This window comes from Schistocerca americana, chromosome 2, assembly GCF_021461395.2.
Source record: "Schistocerca americana isolate TAMUIC-IGC-003095 chromosome 2, iqSchAmer2.1, whole genome shotgun sequence".
NCBI classification, from domain to species: Eukaryota; Metazoa; Arthropoda; class Insecta; order Orthoptera; family Acrididae; genus Schistocerca; species Schistocerca americana.
The window spans coordinates 796,254,330-796,267,212 of NC_060120.1; the positions used below are offsets into that span (position 1 = coordinate 796,254,330).

The window sequence follows — 12,883 nt, forward strand, 5'->3', positions numbered from 1 at the left end:
TCAGGATGAAAGGCGTTCTACGCTTTACTAGATAAGTGTCTGCTCTGTGTGCGCGTGAGTGTATATATTGTATAAAGCAGAAAAATATTACGAAAGATGTTAAAGTTGTACTTCTGTTATTATACCACACAAATAGAAAGACGTTACCAGCTGTACACAACCAGAGAGATGGGCATTAATCCGATAGTGCCAGTGACTGTAATACAAAAAAACCTGAACAGAAATAAGCTACATCGCCAAACGTTTCCGACAACATCTACATCTATGTAGATACTCCGCAAGATACCGTAAGGTGCGTGGGCGTGGCGGAGGGTTCCCTATTCGAGTAGTAGTCATTTCCTTTTCTCTTCCATTCGCAAATAGAGAGAGGAGAAAGGACTGTTTATATGCCTCTATATGCGCCCTAATTTCTCATATCTTGTCTTCGAGATCTTTATGTGGACTGTACGTTTGTGCCAGTAGAATCGTTCTGCAGCCAGCTTCAAATGCCGATTCTCTAAATTTTCTCAGAAGTGTTACTCGAAGAGAACGTCGCCTTCGTACCAGGAATTCTCATTTTACTTCCCGACACATCTCCGTAACACTTACGCGTTGCTCAATCCTACAGGTAACAAATGTGGCAGCCCACCTCTGAATTATTTCGGTGTGTTCCTTAACTCTCTCTCTCTCTCTCTCTCTCTCTCTCTCTCTCTCTCTCTCTCTCCCCTCCTCCAGGGGGTCCACAACTCTTTTTGTGGATACGTGCGCGGCGAACCCGGGACCCCGAGCTACTGCCGCCCTCTTTCCTTTCCGGGCTGCATACCTTTCTTTTCCACTTTCTCTTCCCGTTCCCCATCCTTCCCCGCCCCCTCCCCCCGCCTCTTCCCTTCCCTGTCTGTCTCTCTTTGGGAGTATGTTTCGTGCTACGTCCAAAGACGGACGCTTGTAAATGTAAGACATAGTTTCTCTTCTTTGCTCTCTCTGCTGGAAAGTCTCTGTCCTCTCTTTGTCCTTCTCTTTTCCTTGATTCTTCTCTTTACCCTCTTCTCCGCTGTGGCGTTTGAGACCTCTCTTCTTTCCTTTCCTTTGTTCCTCCCTTTCTCTTTCTTTCCTCCCTGTGCGTGTCTGAAGGCCGACCCACGCGTAGCCAGTGACGGGGTAACGCGTAATTCCCCGCCCCGGGTAGACAAGTAGGACATGTACGTCCCCCTGGTAAGGACCAGGCTGAGGGAGGGGTGATTACCCGAGCTGGTACCTTCCGAACGTGCCGATTGGTCCCTCCATCCGTTTCTCGGGAGGTGTGACCTGAGGTATGGACAATCACCTGAGGCGGGAGTACCCAGAGAGGGCCCCCACGAGGAAGGAGCGCACCATCAGAGACGCTGGTAGTCATGGGGGATACTTTCGCAATGGTTACCCTACTCCTACAACTTCTGCATGCAAGAGAAAGCCAGATGAGTCTCAGCCACAGACAATTCTTCCATCAGTGCCAAAGTTGCTAGTTGTTTCTCGGTCTGACGAAGGTCAAGATCTCCACAGTCAACCCTTTCATTATTCAGAAAGGCGTCAGTGCCCTCCAGGCACAAAAATTGCTGCAAACTACACTGCTACACACCTTCCCTGTCCGGGTGGAGGCACACTGTACTTTAAATTCATCCCGTGGGATAGTTTATAAACTCTCACTTGACGGATTATCCAATGAGGACATTCAATACTACCTGTCTGACCAGGGCGTAACGGCCATACATTGAGTTATGAAAAGGGTTGAGAAGGACTTGGTACCGACTCGTACTCTCTTCTTGACGTTTGAGAGAGTTCATCTTCCATCCAACATTAAAGCAGGATATGAGATCATTTCAGTTCGCCCTTACATCCCCAACCCTATGTGTTGCTCTCGGTGTCAGCGGTTTAATCATATCAACTAGCCGTGTTCCAATCTGGCCAAATGCATTACATGTGGCAGGGATGCCCGTGAGGGTGATTGTCCACCTCCATCCCCTCACTGCATCAACTGTGTGGGCGACCACGCTGCTTCTTCTAGAGATAGCCCTATTTTCAAAGATGAACGAATTATTCAGGAAATCCGAGTCAAGGAAAAGGTGTCCACATTTGCTGCTCGTAAGTTATTCGGCAGTAGAAAGCCCACTGTGCTCTCAGCAGATAAGTATAGCACTGTCCTTGCATCTCCTCGGCCTACTAAGGAGGTAGCCACACAGACTTGCAATCTCACCTTTAGCGCTATGGTCGTCAGATCGGCCATCCAAAAGATTGCCCATTCATCCTTCCCACTATCGCCTGCTCACTCTCAGGCTCACCCTTCATCAGCTCCTGCTCAATCAGGGGCCCCAAAATCTGACGCCTGGATTACCAAAAATTCCCTGTAATTCCCTGCTGATAGAGATCCTTTAGTGCTGTTTTCTTACTGACACAGTTCGTGAGTGCTACACTCAGTTTCACAGTGACTTCTGCAGCTGTCGTCCCCTTATTTTTCGTCTCAGTCCTCTTCAACGATCGTCTGTCGTGATCACTAAACACAATGTTATGACGTAGCGAATGATATTTTTCTGCTTCCCATGTATGCGGTATAAATCTTCACAGGTGCCTCTTGAAACACTGAACTCTTTGCTTATGGAAGCACCCACTATACAAGCACCAACAATACGCCTACGTTTGAACGCAATGAGCCCTGAAGTAATGCACCCACGACTACTAAGAGCACTCTTCTCGTCAAGGCTAACACTTGCATTGAACAGGTGCCATTCATAGTAAAATACAATATTACAACATGCAGGCGTGGGTAGCATCTGCATTTATTTTGAAGCACTCATTTCGTATGGTGCTTCCATATTTTTGTCCAACCCCTGTACATATATAGAAATATACAGGGTGATTCAAAAAGAATACCACAACTTTAGGAATTTAAAACTCTGCAACGACAAAAGGCAGAGCTAAGCACTATCTGTCAGCGAATTAAGGGAGCTATAAAGTTTCATTTAGTTGTACATTTGTTCGCTTGAGGCGCTGTTGACTAGGCGTCAGCGTCAGTTGATACTAAGATGGCGACTGCTCAACAGAAAGCTTTTTGTGTTATTGAGTACGGCAGAAGTGAATCGACGACAGTTGTTCAGCGTGCATTTCGAACGAAGTATGGTGTTAAACCTCCTGATAGGTGGTGTATTAAACGTTGGTATAAACAGTTTACAGAGAATGGGTGTTTGTGCAAAGCCCGTGACAGAGCACTTCATCACTGGCCTCCAAGAAGCACTGATCTTACCCCCTGCGATTTTTTCTTATGGGGGTATGTTAAGGATAAGGTGTTTCGGTCACCTCTCCCAGCCACCATTGATGATTTGAAACGAGAAATAACAGCAGCTATACAAACTGTTACGCCTGATATGCTACAGAGAGTGTGGAACGAGTTGGAGTATCGGGTTGATATTGCTCGAGTGTCTGGATGGGGCCATATTGAACATCTCTGAACTTGTTTTTGAGTGAAAAAAAAAACCTTTTTAAATACTCTTTGTAATGATGTATAACAGAAGGTTATATTATGTTTCTTTCATTAAATACACGTTTTTAAAGTTGTGGTATTCTTTTTGAATCACCCTGTACATACAATAATTTTGATAAATATGTAGATGATAGATATTGATCTTTCCATGAAATATGGATCTTACCAAACTGTACTGTATGGTTAAATAATAATGCCATCCTCTTGTATAAAAAATTCCGGAGATGAGGCAGTGCCACATTTGAATCTGCGGGTGGGGACTATTCAGTAGGATGTCAGCATCAGGAAAAACAAAACTGCCATTCTACGGTTTGGAGATTGAATGTCAGACCCCTTAACTGATAGGTCGGTTGGAAAATTTAGAAAAGGGAAGAAGCATAGGTTGAAGTTAGATATAGTGGGAACTAGTGAATTTCGGTGGCAGGATGAACAGAGCTTCTGGCCATGTGTGAACAGGGTTATAAATACAGTATCAAATGGGAGTAAAGCAGGAATAGGTGTAATTATGAATAAGAAAATAAGAATGTGCTTAAGCTACTGTGAACAGCACAGTAAACGCATTATCATTGCCAAGAAAGACAAGAAGCAAACATCACACCACAGCCAATTAGCTCCGCAGATGATGAAGAGTTTTAAAGAATTTATGCTGAGATAAAAGAAATTATTCAGATAGTTAATGGAGAAGTAAAATTAAATTCTGATGGGAGACTGGAATTCGATAGTAGAAAAAGGAAGAAAGGGGAAAACATTGGGATCATACAGACTAGGGGAAAGGAATGAAAGAGGAAGTTGCCTGATAGAATTTTGCGCAGAGCATAATTTAATAATCGGTAACACCTGGTTTAAGAATCATCAGTGAAGGCTGTATGCATGTAAGCGACAGGGAGGCACTAGAAGGCATCAGACTGAGTGTAAATTGTAAGACAGAGATTACGGAGTCAAATTTTAAATTGTAAGACATTTCCAGGGGCAGGTGGCCTCTGACCACAATTTATTGGTTATGAACTGTGGGTTAAAACTGAAGAAATTGCGAAAGGGTAGGGAGTGAAGGATCTAGGAACTGGATAAGTAGAAAGAACCGCAGCAGGTTGTTGAGAGTTTCGAAGGGAGGCAACGATTGACTGAGACAGGGAAATGGAATCACTATAAGACGAATGGGTAACTTTGAGAGGTGAAATAGTGAGGGAAGCAGAGGATCAAATAGGTGAAAAGATAAGGCCTAGTAGAAATCCTTGAATATCACAGAAGATGCTGAATTTAATAGATAAAAGGAGAAAATATAAAAATGCAGCAAATAAAGCAGGCGAAAGGGAACACAGACATGTAAAAAATGTGGCTGACAGAAAGTGCAAAATGATTCTGCAGGAATGGTTAGACGACAAATGCAAGTCTGTAGAAGCAGGTATAACATTAGGAAAAATTCAAACCGCCTTTAAGATAGTGAAAGAGACCTTCAGGGAAACGAGAAGTATCTTTATGATTATCAAGAGCTCAGACAGAAAACGAGTACTATGCAAAGAAGGGAAGCTGGAAGGTGGAGGGAATATACAGCAGGGCTGCACAAGGAAAATGAACTTGACGTCAATATTATAGAAAGGGAAGAGGAAGTGGATGAAGATGAAATGTGAGACATGAAAGTACGAGAAGTATTTGACAGAGCATTGGACGACTTAAGCCAAAACAAGGCCCCTGGAGAAGACAACATTTCCTAAGGACTATTGATATCCTTGGGAGAGCCAGCCATGACAACGCTATTCCACCTGATGTGCAAAATGTGTGAAACAGAGGAAATATCCACAGATTTCAAGATGAATGCAAGAGTTCCAGTTCCAAACGGGTGCTGACAGATTCTAAATTTTACCGAACTATCAGTTTAGTACGTTACGACTGCAAGATTCTACCACGAATTCTCTACAAAAGAATGGAAAACGTGGTTGGAGTCGACGATGGGGGAGATCAGTTTGGATTCCAGAGAAATATAGGAGACGCCACACAATACTGACGCCATGACGTATCTTAGAAGACAGGCTAAAGAAAGGCAAACCTATATTAATAGCATTTGTAGACTTTGAGAAAATTTGTAACAAAGTTGACTGGAGTACACTCTTTGGAACTCTGAAGGCAGTGGGGATAAAATATAGGGAGCGAAACGACGTATACAGCTTGTGCGGAAACCAGATGACATTCATAATAGTCGAAGGGCATGAACAGGAAGCAGTAGTAGAGAAAACGTGAGACAGTGTTTAGCCCAACCAAAATGTTATTCAATCTGTCATTGAGGAAGCAGTAAAGGAAACTAAAGAAAGCTTTGGAAAAGGAGTTAAAGTTCAGAAAGAAGAAACGCAAACTTTGAGGATTGTTGAGGACACTGTAAATCTGTCAGAGGCAACAAAGCACTTGGAAGAGCAGTTGAACGGAATGGACAGTGCCTTGAAAGGAGGCTGCAAGATGAAGATCTCCACATTTCTGCGATCCGAAAGAACAGAAGAAGTGTTGTCCACCCATTTCAAAACATCAGTGTTTATTTGATTGAGAACATATATACTTACGAAAACAACAATGTATAGAAGGCAGTACACAAAAATGGCTCTGAGCACTATGAGGCTTAACATCTCTGGTCATCAGTCCCCTAGAACTTAGAACTACTTAAAGCTAACTAACCTAAGGACATCACACACATCCATGCCCGAGGCAGGATTCGAACCTGCGACCGTAGCAGTCGCGCGGAGGCAGTACACAGCGTATTTTTATTTTGCCCTTGGCGTCTTGTTCTCCTTCTCAGTGCCAAATAACATCCAAAACAGTTTTCTCTCTCAATGGAGCTGACTACATCATTGACGAAACCTTTTTCATTACAAAGAAACGTAAATGTTTTATTTATGCAGAGTATAGACTGTTTCTGTGTTCTGGTATTGTAAAATCTAAATAAATTTTTGCTTGATATTTGCTCTCTGTCGTCGGCGATCACTTGTAGAAACATCAGATTGTCATGGAACGTTCACAATATGCTGCAGGGAAGGCCATAGCGTGCCAATATTCACGCGTGTCGACTGTGCGTGCCGCGTGCAGGCCACACCCAACCTCTCTCGGCGTTGCTCGTTCCTTGCCGGAAGTACCGGTACTCGGAACAGCGCACATTTCATTTGGTATTGCGGTGTGGCATTTTTCGGTCTCCACAAGTCGGCACAGTTCGGCAGATCGTGATGTAAGCGCTGTTTACCCTTCGCTATTTGTTCATGGTATGGAAGATACTCCACAGGTCCAGTAGACGTTTGTACAAAAAAAGACAGCCTAGCGATCTATAACCACAAGCTTTTAAAAATGAATGGGAATGACAAAAGATACGCGCATGAGAATTCTCACTATATATTATGCAGTTGCATAAGCGACAGGTACCGCAAATTTGCAATGAAACTTTATTACAATATTGTAGCCGGCCGAAGTGGCCGTGCGGTTAAAGGCGCTGCAGTCTGGAACCGCAAGACCGCTACGGTCGCAGGTTCGAATCCTGCCTCGGGCATGGATGTTTGTGATGTCCTTAGGTTAGTTAGGTTTAACTAGTTCTAAGTTCTAGGGGACTAATGACCTCAGCAGTTGAGTCCCATAGTGCTCAGAGCCATTTTTTATACAATATTGTATTACAACACCAGGCAGAAAGAATTTAAATATTAAGTTAACTGTGATAGAGCAAAAAAGTAGAACGATCGACAGAGGGGTTCATTGTTCAGTAGACCAAGAAGCACTTTGTGCTAAATCTACAGGCATGAAGCACAGGAAGAAATTGGCGGTACGAATAGTAAAATTTCTGAAGTCGCACGTATCATTCGCCTGTCAGCTGCAACGGTTTTCGATGGAGTTGAAGGAAGAGTATGGAGAATTTATAAATTGCTGTAAAGTACATTGGTTAAGTCAGCAGGAACACGCGGAACGATTTTTCGATTTAAAATTCACTATTGTTGAATTTATGAAGGAAAAAGGAGGGCGGGAACGAAAATTAGAATATCTGAAATGGATTGCAGACCTCGCATTTTTATGGACTCGAGTGCACGCTGCCCACAGTAAGACAATGAGGGAGAGAAACTGTTTTTTTTCTGATTTGATGGGCACTCATTTAAAAAGAAAATCGCTTTATAGAAGGGACACATTGTGACAGAGTCGAGTTCCCATTGTTCACTGCCGTTAAACAAACGCAAAGTTTAAAGAATTCATTGTGACCTTCAAAGAATTACGAAAATAATTTCCTAAACGTTTTGTTGACTCTAACGCTCTTGAATCTGTATTCGAGCTGTTTTCGAGACTGTTTGTCGTTTCAGTTGAAAGTGCTCCTATGCGTGTGCAAATGTGATTGACCTGTAAGCTAATTCCCGTTTTGATGAAAAATCCTTTTGGGTTGCCATGTCTCCGCAATGAGGTTGCAAAAGTGCCACAATACTTCTATCGACATATCTGCGTGGAAGACGTTTTTCCAATTATGAAACTAACTAAATCACGATTACGTGACAACTTGAGTGCGGAAGTCTGTGAAATTGTTTGCGTCTGTTCGTATGCCGACGGTTTGCACTATACTGGTGTCCAAAATTAAAGCAACAAAAACCACTATTTCTCCGTCCTGGTCTAATTCACGATATAAACATGCAGACTGTCAACAGATGTCCGCACGATCGTGTTCTGGACGGAAGACAGCATCACGGTCAACGGACAATCACGTCAATGATGACGTCAAGACACCTATCAACCGGGGTAGTGTTTGCCGGGTAGTCCAAATCCATCATCGCTGTGTACAGTCATAGACGGTCCTGTATGGCACAGTGAAGACGCCTATCTGACTCTGTCTTACCATTATATACTCTGTCTGAAACCTGTCAGTATCTCCAGGCTTGTTCCACGTATACAACCTTCTTTTATGATTCTTGAACCAAGTGTTAACTATGATTAAGTTATGCTCTGTGCAAAATTCTACCAGACGGCTCCCTCTTTCATTTGTTAGTCCCAATCCATATTCACCTACTATGTTTCCTTCTCTCCCTTTTCCTACTCTCGTTCCAGTCACCCTTGACTATTAAATTTTCGTCTCCCTTCAGTACCTGAATAATTTCTTTTATCTCATCATACATTTCATCAATTTTTTCATCATCTGCAGAGCTAGTTGGCATATAAACTTGTACTATTGTAGTAGGCGTGGGCTTCGTGCCTATCTTGGCCACAATAATGCGTTCACTATGCTATTTGTAGTAGCTTACCCGCACTCCTATTTTTTTTTATTCATTATTAAACCTACTCCTGCATTACCCCTGTTTGACTTTGAATTTATAACCCTGCATTCACCTGACCAAAAGTCTTGTTCCCCCTGCCACCGAACTTCGCTAATTCCTACTATATCTGCCGGCCGAAGTGGCCGTGCGGTTAAAGGCGCTGCAGTCTGGAACCGCAAGACCGCTACGGTCGCAGGTTCGAATCCTGCCTCGGGCATGGATGTTTGTGATGTCCTTAGGTTAGTTAGGTTTAACTAGTTCTAAGTTCTAGGGGACTAATGACCTCAGCAGTTGAGTCCCATAGTGCTCAGAGCCATTTGAACCAATCCTACTATATCTAACTTTAACCTATCCATTTCCCTTTTTAAATTTTCTAACCTACCTGCCCGATTAAGGGATCTGACATTCCACGCTCCGATCCGTAGAACGCCAGTTTTCTTTCTCCTGATAACGACATCATCTTGAGTAGTCCCCGCCCGGAGATCCGAATGGGGGACTACGGAATATTTTACCCAGGAGGACGCCATCATCATTTAACCATGCAGTAAATCTGCATGCCCTCGGGAAAAATTACGGCTGTAGTTTCCCCTTGCCTTCAGCCGTTCGCAGTACCAGCACAGCAGGGCCGTTTTGGTTAGTGTTACAAGGCCAGATCAGTCAATCATCCAGACTGTTGTCCCTGTAACTACTGAAAAGGCTGCTGCCCCTCTTCAGGAACCACACGTTTGTCTGGCCTCTCAACAGATACCCCTCCATTTGGGTTGCCATCTGTATCGCTGAGGCACGCAAACCTCCCCACCAACGGCAAGGTCCATGGTTCATGGGGTAGGACTGGTTTATAACATGATATATATCACTAGTTTATATAACACGATATATATTTGTCGACGATAATTCTTGTTTCATACAAGTTGGATGATATTTGATGTGTAACCAAATTAACAATTTATGTAATTTTTACATTAATTTTTACTTTTTTATATTTTCCCTGTTTTTTTTTTTTTTTTGCTATTTGAACTTGTATTGTTTATATATAGGAGTACAACACTTGCAAATTGCCTAAGGCCGAAGTCTAGATAGTGAAATAAGCACGTTGTATACAATCAGGTGGAAATATCCTTTGTAGCTATCTATTATAGGCTATTTAAGAGGACTAGGAAAAGAGCAGTCCATCACTCGCTTACTCTGGGTACTGTAAATTGCTCTGGCATACTCTGTAGCCACAGAACGGGCACTTAGGCGCGTCCAGGAAGTGAAATGTAACGAAGGTCACTGGTCTAAAACAAGCCTTACGTCTATTCCTTTTTTTCTGGAGGCAGTGCAATTACAGCGTCGGCGCGCTGCGCAGGCGCAGACGGTGCCACATTGGCGCCCACACGGTCGCGGTTCCGGAGGGACCTGTCGCCAGACGGCACGCCGTGCGGCCTCGCGGCGACGCCGGACTCGGTCCCGCTAGTGGTGTACGGCAGGGAGGCGTCCTACGGCCATCCACCCTGGCAGGTCGCGCTCTACCTGCTGCACGATGGCATCTGGACCTTCTGGTGCGGCGGCAGCCTCATCTCCAGCCAGGTCGTGCTCACAGGTACTCACCACACGGCAACATGACTGCATAATTTCCATATGAGAGGCCTTTATGCTTATAAACGCTTATAAACTGCCTATCTGGTACTTCTGACACTTTTAATAGCAGTATTTAATGTAGGACAACACGTTCCGGCAGTATGCTGCCATCACCTTGTGTACATCTGTCTGTATGACTACATACGCTACAGGTGGGTTGTTTTTGTTATTGTTTGTGCCAAATGAGGTTAGGTGGCGAAGTTCTGCTGAGAAATTTCTGGTGCGTTACGATCCAACAATTTTCTTTACCGGAGCATGTACTTCTAGATCAGACTAAATTATGCATGCACTGCGAGGCACAATGTTAAAACAGCAACTAGAAAGGACAACACTATAAAAGGCACATTAACAGGTAAGGTATTAAAAGAAAACAGCATAATCAAATGTCTTTAGACAGGTTCGTCAAGTGGATAAAACGAAGAACGCGAGCAGCTGCTCCTGGGTCATCCTCTAAAATTTCATCCAGAGTACATGGCAGGCCAAGATCAATGCGCAGTGTATTAAAATTCGGACAGGACGTCAAAATATGGCGTACCGTCAGCAATTGCCCACATGGGAAGAACGGCGCCGGCGCAGCCGTCAGCAGATGGCGGTGACTGAAACGGCAGTGTCCAATCCGTAACCGGGCCAAAACGACCTCCTCCCGCCGAGAAGGGCGTGAAGAGATCGTCCAAGCCGTGGGGAGAGGTTTCAAGGCCCAAAGCTTGTTTTCAGTAAGTGTAGACCAATCGGCATGCCACAGCGATAAAATGCGCTGACAAATAGCCCTGCTAAAATCAGATGAAGGCACACAACAAGAAGCTGTCCGAGGCTGGAGGACAGCAGCCTAGGCCGCGGCATCTGCAGCTTCATTCCTAGGGCTTGTAGAGGAGAGTGAGTACATAATTCACAGTTTCAGTTCAGACTTGTTGTTCAACCAAGCTTCACATGACGATTTTAACTTACATAAAAAGTTAAAAGAAACTGCTGAGATATATAGAAGAAAAAGCATCTCCTTATTAACCTTTGAGAGGAAAGAGATATGGGAAGACTACATTCAGCACCTCTTTTCAGACGATAGACAAAATTTTGAGACTTCTAGAAACAACAATTTAACAAGACTTCCAATCATGAAAGAAGAAATCGAAAAAGCCATCAAAAATTCAAAAAGCAATAAAGCCACAGGACCTAATGAAATTACAATCTAACTTATTAAACTCCTTGATGAAGAAGGTATCAAAGACTTATACAAACTGTTTAACAAAATTTGCGACAGTGGCCATTACCCTGCCGAATGGCTATTATCAACTTTCATTCCCTTACCAAAGAAGAGGAATGCGACATGATGTGAGATCACAGACTCATTACTCTTATGAGCCATTCTCTGAAAATATTGAGAGTCATCCATCAAAGGCTCAACGAAAAATCTGGGAAATTCATTAGTGAGACACAGTTTGGATGTAGGAAAAATTTAGGTACAAGGGAAGCAATAGCCGCACTACAAGTTCTAGTAAAAAACTGCTGTGATCAGGGTAAAAACGTAGGCCTCCGTTTTATTGACTAGGACAAAGCATTCGATAGAGTACATCATCACAAACTCATGGAAATTCTCAAAAAAATTGATATAGATGAGAAAGATATCCTCTGTATAGAGAATTTATATTGGAATCAGACAGCGCAGGTTAAATTTGATATTAAGGTCATAGATTTGGTCAATATATATAGAGGAGTGGACAAGGATGCAAACTGCCACCCCTATTATTTAACTTATACTCTGAGAGTATTTTTCAGGAGGCATTTGATGATGTAGAAAAAGGAATAAAGGTTAACCGAGTGTATATCAACAACATTCGCTACGCTGATGACACAATATTGATAGCTGATAATTTAGATGACCTCCAACAACTCGTCAACATAGTAAAAGATTACACCAATACTCTAGGTCTGAATATTAACATAAAAAAGATTAATTTTATGACTGTCACAAGAGAGTCCAACTCATTTAAAGATGCAAATCACGGCTGGTCCCGGCGGAGGTTCGAGTCCTCCTTTGGGCATGGGTGTGTGTGTTTGTCCTTAGGATAATTTAGCTTAAGTAGTGTGTAAGCTTAGGGACTGATGACCTTAGCAGTTAAGTCCCATAAGATTTCACACACATTTGAACATTGTTGATGCAAATCTACGATTTCAAGGCTCTGGAATACAAAGAGTCAACAAGTTTAAATACCTCGGAACCTGGCTTTGTGAAGACTGACGAACAGACTTGGAAATAAAATGTCACATAGAGAACGCCCGAAACGCCTTCATAAAATTTAAGAATATTCTTACAAGCACAGACCTAGACCTGAACCTTAGAGTCTGATTTGTAAAATGCTACAACTGATCCGTGCTTGCCGGCCGGTGTGGCCGTGCGGTTCTAGGCGCGTCAGTTTGGAACCGCGTGACCGCTACGGTCGCAGGTTCGAATCCTGTCTCGGGCATGGATGTGTGTGATGTCCTTAGGTTAGTTAGGTTTAAGTAGTTCTAAGTTCTAGGGGACTGA

General features: G+C 43.3%; 1 protein-coding gene across 1 annotated transcript in view; it reads left to right on the forward strand.

Annotated features, from left to right (window-relative positions):
* LOC124594439 (limulus clotting factor C-like) overlaps positions 1–12,883 on the forward strand; it is a 109,768-nt gene that overhangs the window by 7,637 nt on the left and 89,248 nt on the right. The window contains exon 2 of the mRNA XM_047132813.1: positions 10,058–10,324. Coding sequence (XP_046988769.1) covers positions 10,058–10,324 — 267 coding nt within the window. The remainder of the gene's footprint in view (positions 1–10,057; positions 10,325–12,883) is intronic.